At 40.0% G+C, this 22665-nt stretch overlaps 1 protein-coding gene across 2 annotated transcripts in view; it reads left to right on the forward strand.

The window, feature by feature from the left end:
• The first annotated feature begins 425 nt into the window (after positions 1 to 425).
• Positions 426 to 22665, forward strand: part of slc45a2 (solute carrier family 45 member 2) — a 99197-nt gene continuing 76957 nt past the window's right edge. For both annotated transcript variants that reach the window (XM_062031239.1, XM_062031240.1), the window contains exon 1: positions 426 to 1044. In XM_062031239.1, the coding sequence (XP_061887223.1) occupies positions 573 to 1044 (472 nt within the window). In that variant the 5' untranslated portion in view covers positions 426 to 572. The remainder of the gene's footprint in view (positions 1045 to 22665) is intronic.

Consider the following 22665-nt stretch of genomic DNA (forward strand, 5'->3'; position numbering starts at 1 on the left):
GAGTTACAGTAAACGTAACCTTGGTATCGATATTATCAATGTTTGGATCGCTCTCCAGAGTTGTCCTGATACTTTTGTATGTTTGAAACCGCCACTTGTCTGAATAGTATCAATGTAGGCCTCACACACACACACACACACACACACACACACACACACACACACACACACACACACACACACACACACACACACACACACACACACACACACACACACACACACACACACACACACACACACACACACATGCCTGTACAGCCACGAACATTCCCATGAGCAGCCCTCAGGTCTCACTTGGACCACTAAGGGGGAAAAAAAGGCATTTGTTAATCTTACAAACACAACCCCTCCCTCCTCCTTCCTCTCTTTCCCTACTTGGAGCCGGACGCAGCTCTTCCCAGACCAGCCGGCGAGGACTCACATGAGCGCTAAAGCTGCGGCTATGCAGTGAGGTGAGGGCTGAGGACCAATGCAAGGACCGGCTGCATAGAAATTCCGTCCATCCCCTGGTCGCCCTAAGAGAGATTCTTCCTGTCTCCCACGTTGTAGCCCCCCTTTTCCTTCCAAACATGACTCTACTGTCAGAGGACCAGTCCGCGAGGCCCCAGCCTTGCCGAGTCCCGGAGCCCACCAAGCACAGCGGCACTACTTTGTACTCGGATTCAACAGACTACACCGGTTCCAAGGATGACTTAACGGATAGCGTCGAGAACGCCGTCTTCGGGGCCATGGAGCCCCCCAGGCGCTCGCGGGGACGCCTCGTCCTCCACAGCTTGGTCATGTTCGGAAGGGAATTCTGCTACGCCGTGGAGGCTGCCTTCGCTACGCCCGTGCTGCTGAGTGTCGGCCTGCCCAGCAGCTTGTACAGCCTGGTGTGGCTGATAAGTCCCATCCTGGGCTTCCTGCTCCAGCCTATCATCGGATCGGCCAGCGACTATTGTCGCTCGCCGTGGGGGCGGCGGAGGCCTTACATCCTGACTCTGGGCATCCTTATGCTGGTGGGGCTCACCCTGTTCCTTAACGGAGATCTTGCCATCTCAGGTTAGACCAGAGCTTCTCAATTATTATCTCCTCAATTATCTCTGTACATATGTGTTTTTGTGTACTTACTACGTTTACTTGGTATAAGTAGTTTGTACACATGTCTTCCTTCGTATTTACTACTTATACTAGGTATAATTAGTAAGTACACATGAGTTATCTTGTGTACTTACTACGTTTACTAAGTATGAGTAGTTTGTACACGTCTTCCTTCGTATTTACTACTTATACTAGGTATAGTTAGTAAGTACACATGTGTTATCTTGTGTACTTACTACGTTTACTAGGTATAAGTAGTAAGTGCACATATCTTCCTGTGTATTTGCTACTTATACTAGGTAGAATTAGTAAGTACACATGTGCTCTTGTGTACTTCCAATTTTACTAGGTAGAAGTAGTAAGGTCACCTGAGTTCCTATGCATTTACTACTTATACTAGGTACAATTAGTAAGTACACATGTGTTTTTGCGTACTTACTACTTCTACGTATTCTTGTGTATTTACTACTTATACTAGGTACAATTAGTGAGTACATATGCGTTACAGTGTACTTACTAATTTTACTACTTGTGTACTTACTACAACTACCAACCCCGTTTCCATATGAGTTGGGAAATTGTGTTAGATGTAAATATAAACGGAATACAATGATTTGCAAATCCTTTTCAACCCATATTCAATTGAATGCACTACAAAGACAAGATATTTGATGTTCAAACTCATAAAGTTTTTTTTTTTTGTAAATAATAATTAACTTAGAATTTCATGGCTGCAACACGTGCCAAAGTAGTTGGGAAAGGGCATGTTCACCACTGTGTTACATGGCCTTTCCTTTTAACAACACTCAGTAAACGTTTGGGAACTGAGGAGACACATTTTTTAAGCTTCTCAGGTGGAATTCTTTCCCATTCTTGCTTGATGTACAGCTTAAGTTGTTCAACAGTTCGGGGGTCTCCGTTGTGGTATTTTAGGCTTCATAATGCGCCACACATTTTCAATGGGAGACAGGTCTGGACTACAGGCAGGCCAGTCTAGTACCCGCACTCTTTTACTATGAAGCCACGTTGATGTAACACGTGGCTTGGCATTGTCTTGCTGAAATAAGCAGGGGTGTCCATGGTAACGTTGTTTGGATGGCAACATATGTTGCTCCAAAACCTGTATGTACCTTTCAGCATTAATGGTGCCTTCACAGATGTGTAAGTTACCCATGTCTTGGGCACTAATACACCCCCATACCATCACACATGCTGGCTGTTTTAACTTTGCGCCTATAACAATCCGGATGGTTTTTTTCCTCTTTGGTCCGGAGGACACGACGTCCACAGTTTCCAAAAACTATTTGAAATGTGGACTCGTCAGACCACAGAACACTTTTCCACTTTGTATCAGTCCATCTTAGATGAGCTCAGGCCCAGTGAAGCTGACAGCGTTTCTGGGTGTTGTTGATAAACGGCTTTTGCCTTGCATAGGAGCGTTTTAACTTGCACTTACAGATGTAGCGACCAACTGTAGTTACTGACAGTGGGTTTCTGAAGTGTTCCTTAGCCCATGTGGTGATATCCTTTACACACTGATGTCGCTTGTTGATACAGAACAGCCTTAGGGATCGAAGGTCACAGGCTTAGCTGCTTACGTGCAGTGATTTCTCCAGATTCTCTGAACCCTTTGATGATATTACGGACCGTAGATGGTGAAATCCCTAAATTCCTTGCAATAGCTGGTTGCGAAAGGTTTTTCTTAAACTGTTGAACAATTTGCTCATGCATTTGTTGACAAAGTGGTGACCCTCGCCCCATCCTTGTTTGTGAATGACTGAGCATTTCATGGAATCTACTTTTATACCCAATCATGGCACCCACCTGTTCCCAATTTGCCTGTTCACCTGTGGGATGTTCCAAATAAGTGTTTGATGAGCATTCCTCAACTTTATCAGTATTTATTGCCACCTTTCCCAACTTCTTTGTCACGTGTAACTGGCAACAAATTCTAAAGTTAATGATTATTTGCAAAAAAAAAAAATGTTTATCAGTTTGAACATCAAATATGTTGTCGTTGTAGCATATTCAACTGAATATGGGTTGAAAATGGTTTGCAAATCATTGTATTCCGTTTATATTTACATCTAACACAATTTCCCAACTCATATGGAAACAGGGTTTGTAGTAAGGACACGTGTTCCTATGTATTTACTACTTATACTAGATATAATTAGTTCAGTGTCCTCTCCCTCATTTTCACCAAAAATATTATCCAGAACTTCTCTCACTATAAATCATTTTTTCATTCTTGCATGCTGCAAATTGGAAATGTGCACTCTGCAAGTCACCAACTCTATACTGAATTGACCTCACATGTCTGGACTTTGTTTGTTTTTGTACTGGATAACAAGGTAAAATGAGAATCCCCTAAAGCTCACATGATTGGGAGAGGAGCTGGCTGTCAGTGTGTTCAGTTTTGGCTCTAAGTATTGCTTTATAATCTTATTTTTTATATCTGGGTCGAAACCGACCCTAACAACACCAAGGTCATAATTTCAACCAGAGCATTTTATAATTTAGTGAAAAAAAAATATATCTATATATTTTGTTGAAATAGAGGTTCCTGACGAAGTCAAAAAGCCTTGATGCAAAAAAAATAATTTATGTGGTTCTTTTATGCATTTAAAACTAAAACGTGTCGGTGCCGACCCTGACACAAGACGAAGGTTAAATTAGTCTTTGCAGCCTATTCAATTGAATATAGGTTGAAAAAGATTTGCAAATTATTGTATTCTGTTTTTATTTACGATTTACACAACGTGCCAACTTCACTGGTTTTGGGTTTTGTATATTTTATTAAACCATTTCACTAAATGTGTAAACATTTAGGTTCAAAAGTACTTATGTATGAATCAGTATTGTTAGTGTTGTTAATGTTAATGTAATGTTAGTTATATTTGTATGAATTTAGGTTGATATGTAAAAAGAATGAACTATTTGTTTTGTGTTTCCTAATAATGCAACAAATATATTATTGTCATACATTAAATAGTTTTTCCTAATATAATTATCTGTTTGACTTATGATTTCAAAACAAATTATCCATGAAATTGTACACTGTAAAAATTACAATAGATTTTACGGGGTCGCCAGAATTTTACTGTTCAAAAAACAGTGGTATTGTATTTCCATATAGTGCCACATCATAAAAACAACAACAGCCATAGATTTTACAGTGACAAACTAGTCACTTATTCAGCAGAATTGTATCGTAAAAAATTTGTGGTGACACATTATAAAAACAACAACAACCATAGATTGTAATGTAAAAAATTGCAGCTCAGTCGCCCGAACTTTAATGTTAAAAAACAGAGTTATCAATTTCCATTTATAGTAATTTGCTGTAAAAAAATGTTTACAAAAAAAACGACTGTAAATTCTTGTATAACATTTTGTCAACTGAGCTGCCTGTCTGTAGAGCAGTGTTTTTCAACCACTGTGCCGCGGCGCGTGAGATACAGTCTGGTGTGTCGTGGGAGATTATCTAGTTTCACCTATTTGGGTTAAATATATTTTTTGCAAACCAGTAATTATAGTCTGCAAATGATGTGTTGTTGTTGAGTGTCGGTGCTGTCTAGAGCTCGGCAGAGTAACCGTGTAATACTCTTCCATATCAGTAGGTGGCAGCCGGTAGCTAATAGCTTTGTAGATGTCGGAAACAGCGGGAGGCAGTGCACAGGTAAAAAGGTATCTAATGCTTAAACCAAAAATAAACAAAAGGTGAGTGCCCCTAAGAAAAGGCATTGAAGCTTAGGGAAGGCTATGCAGAACGAAACTAAAACTGAACTGGCTACAAAGTAAACAAATACAGAGTGCTGGACGACAGCAAAGACTTACTGTGGAGCAAAGACGGCGTCCACAAAGTACATCCGAACATGACATGACAATCAACAATGTCCCCACAAAGAAGGATAAAAACAACTGAAATATTCTTGATTGCTAAAACAAAGTAGATGCGGGAAATATCGCTCAAAGGAAGACATGAAACTGCTACAGGAAAATACCAAAAAAAGAGAAAAAGCCACCAAAATAGGAGCGCAAGACAAGAACTAAAACACTACACACAGGAAAACAACAAAAAACTCTAAATAAGTCACGGCGTGATGTGACAGGTCGTGACAGTACACCTACTTTGAGACAAGAGCTATATTGATGCATGCTTGGTTATGGTTTGAATTCATATCCAACAATTGCGACAATTACTTTTTACTGTCAACTGAGTTTCATTTTTCAATGATTTCTGCTGGTGGTGTGCCTCCGGATTTTTTCAATGCAAAAAATGTGCCTTGGCTCAAAAAAGGTTGAAAAACACTGCTGTAGAGTACATAAAAAAAATAAAATAATCAAATGCATATGTAATTGTATAATAATATCATGAGGCAAATCCTTGTACTTTTTATATTCATTTATTACTCACTGTTACAAGCGTGCCACACACGCACGCACGCACGCACGCACGCACGCACGCACGCACGCACGCACGCACGCACACATACATTTTTATATATACATATGTATATTGACGTATACAGTATATATATACTGTATATATGTATATATATATATATATATATATATATATATATATATATATATATATATATATATATATATATATATATATATATATATATATATATATATATATATATATATATATATATCGAATTTAACCACAGCAACCGCGGCAACTGCTGCGACCGCCCTCGTCATTTGCCATAATTCCCCCAAATGTATTTATTTATTTATTTATTTTTTTCTTATAACGTCCTGCCCAGCTTCTCAGGCAAATCATATAGTAGATGTAGATGCCCATATCGGCTGTTCAGATTTACTTTACAAAAGAGAAGTGTAGGATACTTCTCTTGTTGCCTTATTTGTATTTTGACTTTATTAAATGTATTTATATTATCATTTGGTGCAGCCGGGCCGGAGCAGGAGGGGATGGAAAGAGAAAAAAAGGAAGACAGAGGGGGGAATTGTGGGGACAAGAGGGGGATTAGACAGAGATGCCCCAAAAATTGACCAACATTTGCGGCAAGAACATGCCGTAACCGCCCTTGACTTTTTACTTGTTAATGGACGAGGGATGTAACAGTAAACGGTATAATGATAATTTGCAATAAAATTCCAGACGGTTAGTAACACCGCCTAATTTTTTAATTACCGAAAAAACGTCATTTATTAATGCATTTTCAGCAACACGAAGTCAGACGCATGCGCACACGCGTTGTTTGGCGTGATAATCATGGCGGATAAGCTACATGGACTTTGCTGCAGAGATTTCCCCCTCGGAGTACACTTGTTTATAAAGTCTTTAGTTTGTTGACTGGGATGTTCACTGGTCCTTTATTTAACTGCAAACTGTGTCAGTGTTCAAATAACATCAATACTAGGTAAAATGTTTGTCATCTCATCAAACTGAAGCTGTGAAGATTGTGTATTCGATGTGAGAGGTGTCACTTCTCTTTCTTTTTGTTGGCCTAACTGTTGTACTGAAACACTGGGGGGCACTGGAGAAGAACACAGCTTGTTTATTAGACTTTATTTTCATTAGCCAACCAGCTTTGTGTTATATTTTGATATCAAAAAGTAAACACCATGTTTTTTTCACATTACTTGTTTTTTTTTTCATGTCACAAAGGTATTACTTCAAAAACCATTCATGTGACACAGCATTTTGTTCATGCGGGCCGTAGTTTGGACAGCCCTGCTGTAAGGGTTCACATGACAAAAAGAGTTGAGTAATCTGCAAACAGGTGAAGATCCTTCTCTCATGGCCCCAATGTTCCCGTTTGCGCTTAAGTGTTTGTCTACGTGCTTGAAATGATGTGCGTTACTGTCCACACGAACACAGATATACTTAATAAACACATACTTACGTTTAAGCCTCTTGTCCACACCCAAACGCATACTTTTGTCCTTAAAAACGCAGACTTTTGCAAATGCTGGCCAAGGTGTAGAGTAGGGGTGTACGGTATACCGGTATTAATATAGTACCGCGATACTAATGAATAATATTCGGTACTATACCGCCTCTGAAAAGTACCGCTACTTCTAAATCACTAATCCTGGTCTCCATGGCGACACATAAAGTAAGTTTCTTACAAGTATCATATCTACAGGACAAGGAATAGCTAAACATGCTTCACTACACGATGTAGCTCATCGGCGTCAAAATGTAAACAAATGCCATTGGTGGATCTACACCTAACATCCACTGTAATGATACCAAGTACAGGAACGTATCTAGTCGATACTAATATGATTACGTCGATACTTTTTGGCATCACATCTTCTTTTATTTTTTTAAAATTTATGTTATGTTTATAAATTCAGGAAATATGTCCCTGGACACATGAGGACTTTGAATATGACCAATGTATGATCCTGTAACGACTTGGTATCGGATTGATACCCAAATTTGTGGTAGCGTCCAAAACTAATGTAAAGTATCAAACAACAGAAGAATAAGTGATTGTTACATTTTAACAGAAGTGTAGACAGAACATGTTAAAAGAGAAAGTAAGCAGATATTAACAGTAAATGAACGAGTAGATACAAATTAATTTTCTACCACTTGTCCTTAATAATTTTGACAAAATAATAGAATGGAAAATGACACAATATGTTACTGCATACATCAGCAGACTAAATTAGGAGCCTTACTTTGCTTACTTACTAATAAAAGACAAGTTGTCATGTTTGTTCACTATTTTATTTAAGGACAAACTTGCAATAAGTAAGATTTTTTCTCAAAATAAAGCCAATAATGCAATTTTTTGTGGTTCCCTTTATTTAGAAAAGTACCGAAAAGTATCTAAGTAATTTTGGTACTGGTACCAAAATATTGGTATCGGAACAACACTAGTGTAGAGTTCCAAAACTCTCTACTCAGCGTATACGTGACCAATGTTCCCTCTAAGGTGCGCGCCTGCGGAATTGCGCACCGCTCACACGTCCTCTGCGCACAGCAAATTAAAGCTGCACAGAAAATCAAAAATCCCATCTGAACTTTAAACAAAATAAACACATTACAGTTTATTCTGTATGATTTTGCAATGCAACTCTGTGAGTGACAGGTGACAACAAGAGTGGCCCCAATGAATAAAACACACTTTGTCAACACAGTTCAATTATCGTCTGTCAAGACACTTTACGAACAGGAATTCCATCAATCACTTTATTGAGCAAAACTGTTTGTAACCACACCAAAAACATGAGTAAAAAAAACTTTTATCTATAAAAACGGGTAATTTTCTGCCATACAAACCAGGCTTATACCAACTTTGTCAGCCGTCGTTTCAACAGAAGTCGCTCTCTCTGTCTCACCTGCACCAACACACGCACTCATGGCACTTAGCCAGTGCTGCGTTTATGGCCACACAAAAAGTCGGACAACCCCAACGCCACACAATGTGTAAATGCCAGGTTGTAACACTCCGACTCTTCAATCAGATGTGTGCTTATTTTACTGCCATTTATTAAGAATGTTAATCTAAGGATATTATTCATGAAATATTGTCACTAGATTTCATAAATGCTAATAAAAAGATGTATTTTACAGACAGAAAGTTACAGGAACTAAATGTAATCTCTGAAAGGGGAAACATTTCTTTTAAAGGCAGGACCCGCAGCCAGACATACAATACTAGCACATAGGTCATGAAAAACATGTTTTTTTGTTATTGTCATTGTAATAGGGCAAAATCCCTTCCATTCATCCATCCATTTTCTACCGCTTGTCCCGTTCGGGGTCGCGGGGGCGCTGGAGCCTATCTCAGCTGCATTCGTGCGGGAGGCGGCGTACACCCTGGACAAGTCGCCACCTCATCACAGGGCCAACACAGATAGACAGACCACACTCACATTCACACACTAGGGACCATTTAGTGTTGCCAATCAACCTATCCCCAGGCGCATGTCTTTGGAGGTGGGAGGAAGCCGGAGTACCCGGAGGGAACCCACGCAGTCACGGGGAGAACATGCAAACTCCACACAGAAAGATCCCGAGCGCAGGATCGAACCCAGGACCTTTGTATTGTGAGGCAGACGCACTAACCCCTCCGGCAAAATCACTTATATCAGAAAATTATTTTAATAAAACATTTAAATGGTTATGATGTCAGGTTTGGGACAGGTGTGACACTGGTGTGGCCACAGTGTGCACATCTGGGGCCGTACTTATCAAGCTTCTTAGAATTACTCCTAAGAAGTCTGCTGAGAGTTGACTTAAGAGTAAATAAATTCTTCGCTGAAAGCTGCACTTAAAAGTTAGTTATCAAGCGTCTTACTCACACTTTCAGCGAAGTGTAGGACTGAATCTTAAGTGTCACACTCAGAGCTGAATTACGACATTACTATGTGCCGTAAACGGAATTTTAGGTGACGTCATTTCTGTGTCCATAGAAATGACCAATCACGGAAGGGAATCCGTTGTCTAAGAATAGTGAAGTGAAGTGAATTACATTTATATAGCGCTTTTTCTCAAGTGACTCAAAGCGCTTTACATAGTGAAACCCAATATCTAAGTTACATTCAAACCAGTGTGGGTGGCACTGGGAGCAGGTGGGTAAAGTGTCTTGCCCAAGGACACAACGGCAGTGACTAGGATGGCGGAAGCGGGGATCGAACCTGCAACCCTCAAGTTGCTGGCACGGCCGCTCTACCAACCGAGCTATAAAAAAATAAAGAAATATCTTGGAAATATTTAAGTGGACAATGGGAGTGTATATTTTGACAATAAACTACAAAATAATACAAAACAAACTAGTCCCCGCCGGCACTCACGCTACCGCTCCCTCTCTTCTATCGCCCACACACTCACTGACGTCACTCACCTCACGGCCACACACATACGCTACTGTCATAACATTTTCTTTCCAATTCATTAATTAGGCAACTAATTTGAAACTGGTGTGGGTGGCTCTATATATACCAGCCCACTGCAGCCACATGCAGAAATCAACAAAGAATCGAAAAGTATTAAATCTGTGACAAAAATAATATCCGCTCTGTCTAAACGATACCGTTTGATCAGCTGCTCGTCATAAAAAAAAAAAAAAAACATTGTTCCGTTCCCTGAACGTTCGCGCACGTCTCTCTCGCCTCAGTGCCATCCCCTGCTGGCAACTCCTAACCACTTAAGACACCTCTGAAGGTCTCTTAAATATCGTGGAGAGTAGGAGTGATTCTTAGACTTAAGAACGTTGATAAAAAGCTTTTATTCTTAAGTTTGAGAGTAGGACTAAATTTCGCAAATTCTCAGGACTTAAGTGTAAAATGGCACTCTAAGAAGCTTGATAAGTACGGCCCCTGATGTTGCTCACATGTGCTCCACTGAATGCTCAGGGAGTTTGTGCGTTTGCTCACACACATGACAAATTAGAGGGAACATTGTACGTGACTCAAGCGGAGATTTGTACTCCCTTGATGACGTCATTTGCAAAGATCAACAACACTGCCTTGCTGCCTTTAAACACACTATAAGAGGATTTACTGTCTGTTTGAACGTAAATATGCTTCTATTGTCACTCAACAAAAAAAGACGCATCAAAATGGGCTTTGCAACATTCCCGCCAGCGCTAATGACAGTCAGCTGTTTTGGATACGATCGCTGTCATATGGGATGGGACAACGGATGGGACAACTTTGACAAGCAAGACTTTTTGCTTTGTGTCATAAGAAAGGTGCAACATCAGCTCATGTTTTTAATCCCTATTTAATGACAGATCGTGAAGCTAACTTACGTGTGTTGCTTCCATTTGTGTAGAAGGAGCCGTCTCCTTCCTTCTTGTTAATGTTAAAGACAATATACTCTTAATTGCACATTTATCTCTATATTGATCATTTAATGCGTTATAATTCCACGAGAGTTTTGCAGCGCTTATAGGCACTTAAAGATGCAAAATGGTTTCCTTGCCTCGTTAGTACGTGCTAATTTTAGAAATAATGTACACTTCACTGAACATGTAATATATCACCATGTTGCTGATGTTATCATTTGGGTTTCTGCAGCACGGGCGTGCATGCACGCTTTAAACACTAAAAAAAAGATTCATAATGTTCAGGGCTCTGTGCACGTGCAAACTGTTTTTAAAATAATGTACATGTCGTTGTACGTCTAGTAAAGGGGTCGGCAACCCAAAATGTTGAAAGAGCCAAATTGGACCAAAAAATAAATAAAAAATCCTTCTGGAGCCGCACAAAATGAAAAGCCTTATATACCGTATTTTTCGGACTATAAGTTGCAGTTTTTTTCATAGTTTGGCCGGGGGTGCGACTTATACTCAGGAGCGACTTATGTGTGAAATTATTAACACATTACCGTAAAATATCAAATAATATTATTTAGCTCATTCCCGTAAGATTTAGCGATTAGGAGTGACAGATTGTTTGGTAAACGTATAGCATGTTCTATATGTTAGTTATTTGAATGACTCTTACCATAATATGTTACGTTAACATACCAGGCACGTTCTCAGTTGGTTATTTATGCGTCATATAACGTACACTTATTCAGCCTGTTGTTCACTATTCTTTATTTATTTTAAATTGCCTTTCAAATGTCTATTATTGGTGTTGGGTTTTATCAAATAAATTTCCCCCAAAAATGCGACTTATACTCCAGTGCGACTTATATATGTTTTTTTCCTTCTTTATTATGCATTTTCGGCCGGTGCGACTTATACTCCGGAGCGACTTATACTCCAAAAAATACGGTAAGTCTTAAAATGAAGGCAACACATGGTGTAAGTGTCCATATTAGCTATTAACTATCAAAATGACTATGTTTCGCAGGCTGACGCAAATCTTTGTTGATGTCCATCCATCCATCCATCTTCAACCGCTTATCCGGAATCGGGATAGAAATGTTGAAATGTAATATTTATTCTACCAGTTTTTGTAACACTGGAAAACATTAGTTAAACGGAGGCTTCTTCGAGGATGAGATAACTCCTCGAAATTACTGGCTTAGAATGGCCAAAGGTATAGATGTGTTTGTCCAAGTTAATCTTTACAAGCTGGGTAACGTTTGCTGTGGTCTGGAACAACATGTCACACAAACAACTATCAGACATGCAGCCAATATTACATACAGATAATGTGTCATGAGACATGCAAATATAAATTAAATACACCGAGGACATAAGTAAAGGAAATTAAATGAGCTCAAATATACCTACAAATGAGTCATAATGTTGCTATATGTACATACAGTTAGCCTAAATAGCATGTTAGTATCTATTAGCTTGCATTAATGCAGTGACCAAACATGCTTGATTAACACTCCACACAAGTCAATAACATCAACATAGCTCACTTTTGTGTATTCATGCTCAGCATGAAACGTTTGGTGGGCAAAATTAGACAAATAAGGAGTGCCATAAAACACGTCTTTCTGTGGCAGCGTCAGAGAAAGTTGTACATGTAAACTACGGTGCGTTCAAGGACCGCCGAAATTAGTAGGAGAAAACGGCGCTCGCCAAATCCTCTCATCAGTGAAGCATGTTTAATATAAACAGTGGGATTTCTAACAATTAGGAAGGTTTGTGTCATGTTTGCTCTCTTACAGAAACAATATTAAAACAAAAATTATATTTTTTCCACCATCTTTTCCATTTTCATACATTTGTTAAAAAGATCTAGGGAGCCACTAGGGCGGCTCTAAAGAGCCGCATGCGGTCTAGTATATCAAAATAAACATTATAATAACAGAAGTGTAATGATGACGATATGTCACTTCCTTTTTGTTTCCTTGTTTTGTATTCACTTCCTGTCAGTGGTCTTGTTTTGTTTCCACTCCCTGCTTGTCACGCTGAGCGCTGTGTTTGTTTTCTCACCTGCATTGATTGGCAGTCAGTCCACACCTGCTGCCAATCAGCATGTGGTCTATTTATGCCTGGCTACAGCACTCCTCAGCAATGTTCCCTCTAAGGTGCGCGCCTGTGCAATTGCACACTGCTCAAGCGTCCTCTGCGCACGGCAAATCTATGCCACGCACAAAATCAAATAAAAAAACAAGTGCATAACAATTTTCGACACGACACAGACACGACAGAGAAAACAGTTTTCGTCATCATTGTTCAAATATTGTAACGTCTGTCGAGACGCTTTGAGGACATGAATTCCATCCATCACTTTACTGAGCAAAACTCTTTATTGTTGGCCATGAACACATCACCAAAACATTAGTAAAAAAAAATATATCTAGCAAAACTGGTCATTTTCTGCAGTACAAACCAGACCAAAAGCAACTTTGTTATATCAACAGCAGCTTTTTCACTTGCGCCAACACATGCACATATGGCACTTAGCCAGTGATGCGTTTATAGCCACACAAAAAGTCGGACAACTCCAACACCACACATAAAGTGTCATTCCAGGTCGTTACTCTATGATTTACCAATCAAATGTGTGCTTATTCTAGTGTCATTTATTAGGAATCTTAATTTATAAATATTAATCATGAAATGATGTTAGTATATTAAATAAATACTAATAAAAATATATTTTTTACAAACAGGAAGTTGCAGGAATGTACACATGATCCCCTGCTTACATCTCATTGTGCAATGTGAATGTTTTAATGGGAATTAAATGCAATGTCTGAAAGGGGTACAAAATATTTCTAAAGCAGGACCTCCACCCAGACAAACAATACAAATACACAGTTCATGAAAAACAATATTTTTTGTTATTGTCATTGTAAGTGGGCTTAAACACTTATATTAGAAAATAACCTCATGGAAATGACTGCTGTCATTTGATTATAATAATAAGAGAATGTTGTCTGTCTATCTGTGTTGGCCCTGCGATGAGGTGGCGACTTGTCCAGGGTGTACCCCGCCTTTCGCCCGAATGCAGCTGAGATAGGCTCCAGCACCCCCCGCGACCCCGAAAGGATGGAGATTTAACTTGTTATTTAGTCAGGTTTGGGACAGGTGTGCTGCTGGTGTAGCCGCAGTGTGCACGTCTGATGTTGCTCACATGGGCTCCACTGAATGCTCAGGGAGTTTTTGCGTTTGCTCACACACATGAAAAATTAGAGGGAACATTGCTCCTCAGTGCTCAAAGATAGCTTTATGTTGGTAACTATTACGTGCAAGACTGCTTCCCTCTCTGTTTTGAGTAATAAAACTCATCTTACCTGCTCGTCGTCTGCTGGTTCCTGCATCTTGGGGTCACTAAAACTGCAGCCATGCGAGTTCCTAACAGTAACGCCACCAAGTCAGCTGTGACTGCTTTTTTTCAGGCTTCTGATTGGACAAAATGTGCATGACAGCAGGTGTATGCGTTTGTGTGTAGACAGACAGTTTTGAAACTACACTTGTGTAGATGGAGATCGTTTTAACCCCAAATATGCGTTTTTGAAACTCTCCGTGTTTGTGTGGACATGGCCTATATTCCTATTCTCCAATCCAGCCTCCGGACTTAGACATACTTAAATGATCCACAAGGGAAATTGTCATCAATGAAGGCGGGCTCTATCATGATCCGTGCCCGGATCGTGTTTTGTTCCGTTAGTTTGACTACCTCAGTACTGTTTTCAGCACCCCTGGGTTTGTGTTTTGGTTTCCATGGTTGCTGATTAGTCTCAACTGCCTCTGATTAGTGTTCGGCAGGCTCACCTGCTGCACTAATCAGAGAGCTACTTATTCACTTTGTGCGCCACACTCGGTCTGGTTTCCTTATTTGCTACAAGCAACAGTTACGTTGGATGAATTCTGGTTATTATGCTTTTGATTCCTGTGCTAAGTCTCGCCTTAGCTTCCCGTGCGATCTGCACGCGTGTTGTTTGTTTCATGTACGTTTGTACTGTGTATGATTTATGCACATTAAATCATATTCTGACCTGCACGTTTCGTCCGGAGTTGTCCGTCTGCATCCTGGGAGAACAACCCAATCATGACAGGGTCATTACTTTGCCATGGCTGCATTATTGGCTGTGTTCAAATTGTGAAACATGGAGTTTTACTAGCACAATGACAAAAATAACACTTTAAATGTGAAAAGGCCTTATCAATTCAGGCAGTGTTTTCATGTGTCGTCATGGTGATGTGGCTAGATGCAAGTTTGCAGGGAAAAGAAAATGTTTTACCTGTCATGCTGCTATGTTAATAATTCTGTTTAGTACTGTGACCTATACATTTTTGCCGATAACAGTATTATTGCCATCATTTTTTTGAGACCCAATTAACCAATGCAATTATAATACATATTAAAGGTCTACTGAAATGCGATTTTCTTATTTAAACGGGGATAGCAGGGCCATTCTATGTGTCATACTTGATCATTCCGCGATGTTGCCATATTTTTGCTAAAAGGATTCAGTAGAGGACATCAACGATAAAGTTCGCAACTTTTGGTCGCTGATAAAAAAAGCCTTGCCTGTACCGGAAGTAGCGTGACGTCACAGGTTGTGGAGCTCCTCACATCTGCACATTGTTTACAATCATGGCCACCAGCAGTGAGAGCGATTCGGACCGAGAAAGCGACGATTTCCCCATTAATTTGAGCGAGGATGAAAGATTTGTGGATGAGGAAAGTGAGCGTGAAGGACTAGAGGGCAGTGGAAGCGATTCAGATAGGGAAGATGCTGTGAGAGGCGGGTGGGACCTGATATTCAGCTGGGAATGACTAAAACAGTAAATAAACACAAGACATATATATACTCTATTAGCCACAGCACAACCAGGCTTATATTTAATATGCCACAAATGAATCCCGCATAACAAACACCTCCCCCCTCCCGTCCATATAACCCGCCAATACAAATCAAACACCCGCACAACACACTCAATCCCACAGCCCAAAGTTCATACAGCACATATATTTCCCCAAAGTCCCCAAAGTTACGTACGTGACATGCACATAGCGGCACGCACGTACGGGCAAGCGATCAAATGTTTGGAAGCCGCAGCTGCGTACTCACGGTAGCGCGTATCCAACTCAAAGTCCTCCTGGTAAGAGTCTCTGTTGTTCCAGTTCTCCACAGGCCAATGGTAAAGCTTGACTGTCATCCTTCGGGAATGTAAACATTGAAACACCGGCTACGTGTTTGTGTTGCTGCAGCTGGCCGCTAATACACCGCTTCCCACCTACAACTTTCTTCGTTGCTGTCTCCATTGTTCATTAAACAAATTGCAAAAGATTCACCAACACAGATGTCCAGAATACTGTGGAATTTTGCGATGAAAACAGACGACTTAATAGCTGGCCACAATGGTGTCCCAAAATGTCCGCTACAATCCGTGACGTCACGCGCAAACGTCATCATACCGAGACGTTTTCAGCAGGATATTTTGCGGGAAATTTAAAATTGCACTTTACTGATCTAACCCGGCCGTATTGGCATGTGTTGCAATGTTAAGATTTCATCATTGATATATAAAATATCAGACTGCGTGGTCGGTAGTAGTGTGTTTCAATAAGCCTTTAATAGTGCATGTATATCCTTTCAAATGTTATAAACTTGTATTTTTCGTATATTTTAACGTTGTAATTGGATCGTAAACTTTTACATCTTTAAGTAAAATAAACCAAACAAATAATAACAACAACATTTACTTTGGCTGTTGGATAGGCTCCAGCACCCCCACGACACCGAGAGGGACAAGCGGTAGAAAATGGATAGATGGAGGGATGTTAGCAAAATGTTGCGTTTGAATAAAAATCACAACCAAAAGCAATAAAATATGTTAGGAGTGGGAGCGGGGGGGATGCTCAATTATGCACAACCAAAACAAATAAATAAAATAGCAAAATAAAGTTTTAACAATAGATGCAGGACCAGTCAAAAGTTTGTTCACAGTTGTCATTGCTCACAATGTTCAATGTTCACAGTGTCCATTATTTAATGTAGGCCTGGGCCGATAACAAATTTTGCTCGAATTGCGAAATAAAGTTTTAACAAACAACATTTTCACTTTAATATTGAACATGTAGGCAGGGTAGAGTTGTACATTACTGACAATCAAGTTAGGACTAGAGATGTCCGATAATGGCTTTTTTGCCGATATCCGATTATCTGATATTGTCCAACTCTTAATTACCGATTCCGATATAAACCGATACCGATATATACAGTCGTGGAATTAACACATTATTATGCCTAATTTTGTTGTGATGCCCCGCTGGATGCATTAAACAATGTAACAAGGGATTTTCCAAAATAAATCAACTCAATAAACCTCCATGCAAGGCACACATAAACACGTTACATTTAATCACGACAACTCGCAACAGAGGGGCGGGGAGTTGGGGCCCTGGAGGGCAACTGCCGCTATGAAGTGTCAAATGTCAATTTGCAAGCCTTAATCAATAGATTAAAACTAATTTTGATATAAATAAACGTAATGATTGGAATGAAACTCAACGTAACGGAGTAAAAGTAGCCTTTCTTCCTCACAAAAATAAAACGTACGTTGCAATAAAAACTCCTTGGACAAGTATAATTTATCTAAAAAGTTACTTGAGTAAATGTAATGGAATAAATGTAGCGCGCTACTTCCCACCTCCGAGTGCCTTTTCCTCATTTACAGTTGTATTTGTAGCTGAATCACAACTTTACCACAGCACACAAAACAAGAAAAAAAACTTTGCCATGTCCGGGGGCCGCGTCCCGTGAACCTCCTCGAACAGTATCGTTGCCTCTTATCAAGGAATAAGGAGTTTATTCAAGACTAACAACAAACCACATGAGCGGGATTCTCGCCTGTAATTGCAAGTCACAGCGCTTAGGACACTGCATTAGGTACACCTGTGGTTTCCAACGCACCACCTGGTACGCCTTTATTGACAGGTGCGATCGATAGAAGCCGCAAAGTTGTGTGACGAGGTGATGGTGTACGTAACTACTAGAGCTGCAACTAACAACTCATTTGATAATCGCTTAATCTGTCGATTATTACTTCGATTAATCGATTAATAATCGGATAAAAGAGACAAACTACATTTCTATCCTTTCCAGTATTTAATTGAGAGAAAAAAACAGCATACTGGCACCATGTTCTTTCAACTTGCCAAATAAATGGACATTGGGGATGCAGCATACACCAATAATAACACAGAAATGTAACTCATCAGATCAGAACTGAATCAGATATTGTACACGTTTCGTTTGTGAATAATAAAGGATTCCTTTTAGGCTGCCTCTGAATAATAGCAGGAAATATTCCAGCACCTTCATAACGTTTAGTTATACTAAAGTGTCACTCAAATGTAAATATATTTATATAGCTTTATCGGGCCCGGCTACATTGATCCATTATGAAACCAACCTGAGATATTTCTGTCCGTTACGTTTATTTCGAAATTGGTAACCGTGCGTTTTCTCTCTCAAGACGGAGTCAAATGTGCCGGAGACTCATTATCAGCCCCGCGTTGCAAAAAAGGCATAACGTTAACGTTACTCACAATTTTTTTTGCAGGAAACGGTCTTCTTTGAAGTCTTTAAAGTAAAATGTTCCCACACTTTTGACGACTTAGGTCGTACACTTTTCTCCATTGAAGCAATAACCTCAATATGTTTCTCCGCTGACCTGTTTTCCTCCGCCATTTTTCGAATTTTTCCATGCAAAGGAGACGGCGTCGTCACGTGAGCTGTACATGACACATCATTGGCTGGCTTACTGCCACCCCATGAGACGTAGTCTCAGCGCCGCCCTGGCGCTGTTTTGTACTGTTTTTGTACTTATTTTGACTATTGTTTCTCAGCTGTTTGTAAATGTTGCAGTTTATAAATAAAGGTTTATAAAAAAAAAAAAAAAAAAAAAAAAAACGTAGCCTCAGCGCATGCGCATAGCATAGATCCAACGAATCGATGACTACAAACCCTGTTTCCATATGAGTTGGGAAATTGTGTTAGATGTAAATATAAATGGAATACAATGATTTGCAAATCCTTTTCAACCCATATTCAATTGAATACACTACAAAGACAAGATATTTGATGTTCAAACCCATAAACTTGATTTTTTTTTTTGCAAATAATAATTAACTTAGAATTTCATGGCTGCAACACGTGCCAAAGTAGTTGGGAAAGGGCATGTTCACCACTGTGTTACATGGCCTTTCCTTTTAACAACACTCAGTAATTGTTTGGGAACTGAGGAGACACATTTTTTAAGCTTCTCAGGTGGAATTCTTTCCCATTCTTGCTTGATGTACAGCTTAAGTTGTTCAACAGTCCGGGGGTCTCCGTTGTGGTATTTTAGGCTTCATAATGCGCCACACATTTTCAATGGGAGACAGGTCTGGACTACAGGCAGGCCAGTCTAGTACCCGCACTCTTTTACTATGAAGCCAAGTTGATGTAACACGTGGCTTGGCATTGTCTTGCTGAAATAAGCAGGGGCGTCCATGGTAACATTGCTTGGATGGCAACATATGTTGCTCCAAAACCTGTATGTACCTTTCAGCATTAATGGTGCCTTCACAGATGTGTAAGTTACCCATGTCTTGGGCACTAATACACCCCCATACCATCACAGATGCTGGCTTTTCAACTTTGCGCCTATAACAATCCGGATGGTTCTTTTCCTCTTTGGTCCGGAGGACACAACGTCCACAGTTTCCAAAAACAATTTGAAATGTGGACTCGTCAAGACCACAGAACACTTTTCCACTTTGTATCAGTCCATCTTAGATGAGATCAGGCCCAGCGAAGCCGACGGCGTTTCTGGGTGTTGTTGATAAACGGTTTTCGCCTCGCATAGGAGAGTTTTAACTTGCACTTACAGATGTAGCGACCAACTGTAGTTACTGACAGTGGGTTTCTGAAGTGTTCCTGAGCCCATGTGGTGATATCCTTTACACACTGATGTCGCTTGTTGATGCAGTACAGCCTGAGGGATCGAAGGTCACGGGCTTAGCTGCTTACGTGCAGTGATTTCTCCAGATTCTCTGAACCCTTTGATTATATTACGGACCGTAGATGGTGAAATCCCTAAATTCCTTGCAATAGCTGGTTGAGAAAGGTTTTTCTTAAACTGTTCAACAATTTGCTCACGCATTTGTTGACAAAGTGGTGACCCTCGCCCCATCCTTGTTTGTGAATGACTGAGCATTTCATGGAATCTACTTTTATACCCAATCATGGCACCCACCTGTTCCCAATTTGCCTGTTCACCTGTGGGATGTTCCAAATAAGTGTTTGATGAGCATTCCTCAACTTTATCAGTATTTATTGACACCTTTCCCAACTTCTTTGTCACGTGTTGCTGGCATCAAATTCTAAAGTTAATGATTATTTGCAAAAAAAAAAAAGTTTATCAGTTTGAACATCAAATATGTTGTCTTTGTAGCATATTCAACTGAATATGGGTTGAAAATGATTTGCAAATCATTGTATTCCGTTTATATTTACATCTAACACAATTTCCCAACTCATATGGAAACGGGGTTTGTAAATGAATCACCAACTATTTTTATAATCGATTTTAATCCATTTCAATCGATTAGTTGTTGCAGCCCTAGTAACTACACTTGAATGCTGTAGAGGATGGGGGAGTGGTTGAAAGTGTGCTACACAACAAAGCAGCACAGCGGGTTCCTCGCCCTCTCGCAGGAAACGCCACGGACGCGATGTCGACTTTGTCGTCATATGAAAGAAGTGATTCATGGCTATTCCTGACTGCAGGTTTATAAGACCCTGATGGGATGTCGCCATAGTGATAATGAGTCATTCTTGCTGTGCTTATTTTGTGCAGGGTTGGAGCATGCTGCAGGCCATTGGCACCAATTTGTAATGATCAATTATCGACTTAATTTGATTTTTTAATCGTATTCAAAACAAATCATCCATGTAAAAGTATTTTCTCTGCAAGCCTAATTAAGACCACATTCAACCAGGCCTTACACACATAACCACATTGGAAGGTGGCAGCGGAGGCACCCTGTGATTTATGCAAGGCTAATTTGGTTTAATGATCACTGCGGACTCTAAGTACTGTAATTATCCCGTATGAGGGTTTGTGGATGTGTTGCACGTTTGTATGCTAATCTACGACGAAAGCTCCAAAGGGCCTGCAAGCATGCCTGCAAGCGTTGGCTGAATGTTCAGCCCTCCTGTAGTTTTGGTTTTTGTTTAGATTTGGTTTTCACAGTGAGGCAAAGTCAACCTTTCCTCAGAGAAAATGATAATTGACAGCTGGTCTCACCTGGAAGCCAATAAATGTTTCTCAATTGTTTTAGGGCTTGATCTACAAAACCCAAAACCAGTGAAGTTGGCATGTTGTGTGAATGGTAAATAAAAACAGAATACAATGATTTGCACATCCTTTTTTAACTTATATTCAATTGAATAAACTGCAAAGACAAGATATTTAATGTTGTAACTGAGAAACTTAATTTTTTTTGGCGAATAATCGTTTAATGGCAGCAACATGTTGCAAAAAAATTACATGGCCTTTCCTTTTAACAACACTCAGTAAACGTTTTGGAACTGAGGAGACCATTTTTTGAAGCTTTTCATGTGGAATTATTTCCCACTCTTGCTTGATGTACAGCTTAAGTTGTTCAACAGTCCGGGGTCTCCATTGTGGTATTTTACGCTTCATAATGCGCCACACATTTTCAATGGGAGACAGGTCTGGACTACAGGCAGGCCAGTCTAGTACCCGCACTCTTTTACTATGAAGCCAGGCTGTTGTAACACGTACAGAATGTGGCTTGGCATTGTCTTGTTGAAATAAGCAGGGGCGTCCATGAAAAAGACATTGCTTGGATGGCAACATATGTTGCTCCAAAACCTGTATGTACCTTTCAGCATTAATGGTGCCTTCACAGATGTGTAAGTTACCCATGCCTTGGGCACTAATACACCCCCACACCATCACAGATGCTGGCTGTTGAACTTTGCGCCTATAACAATCCGGATGCTTCCTTTCCTCTTTGGTCCGGAGGACACTACGTCCACAGTCTCCAAAAACAATTTGGACTCATCAGACCACAGAATACTTTTCCGGCGTTTCTGGGTGTTGTTGATAAATGGCTTTGGCTTTGCATAGTAGAGTTTTAACTTGCATTTACAGATGTAGTGACAAACTGTAGTTACTGATAGTGGTTTTCTGAAGCGTTCCATGTGGTGATATCCTTTACACACTGATGTCGATTTTTCTCGGGCATTCAATGTTTATTACGCTTACGTGCAGTGATTTCTCCAGATTCTCTGAACCTGTTAATGATATTACGGACCGTAGATGGTGAAATCTCTAAATTCCTCGCAATATCTGGTTGAGAAATGTTGTTCTTAAACTGTTGGACAATTTGCTCACGCATTTGTTCACAAAGTGGTGACCCTCGCCCCATCCTTGTTTGTGAATGACTGACCATTTCTGCTTTTATACCTATTCATGGCACCCACCTGTTCCCAATTAGCCTGTTCACCTGTGGGATGTTCCAAATAAGTGTTTGATGAGCATTCCTCAACTTTCTCAGTCTTTTTTGCCACTTGTGCCAGCTTTTTTGAAACTTGTCGCAGGCATCAAATTCAATATGAGCTAATATTTGCAAAAAATAACGTTTCTCAGTTCGAACGTTAAGTATCTTGTCTTTGCAGTCTATTCAATTGAATAT

This window comes from Entelurus aequoreus, linkage group LG21 (genome assembly GCF_033978785.1).
Source record: "Entelurus aequoreus isolate RoL-2023_Sb linkage group LG21, RoL_Eaeq_v1.1, whole genome shotgun sequence".
NCBI lineage: Eukaryota > Metazoa > Chordata > Actinopteri > Syngnathiformes > Syngnathidae > Entelurus > Entelurus aequoreus.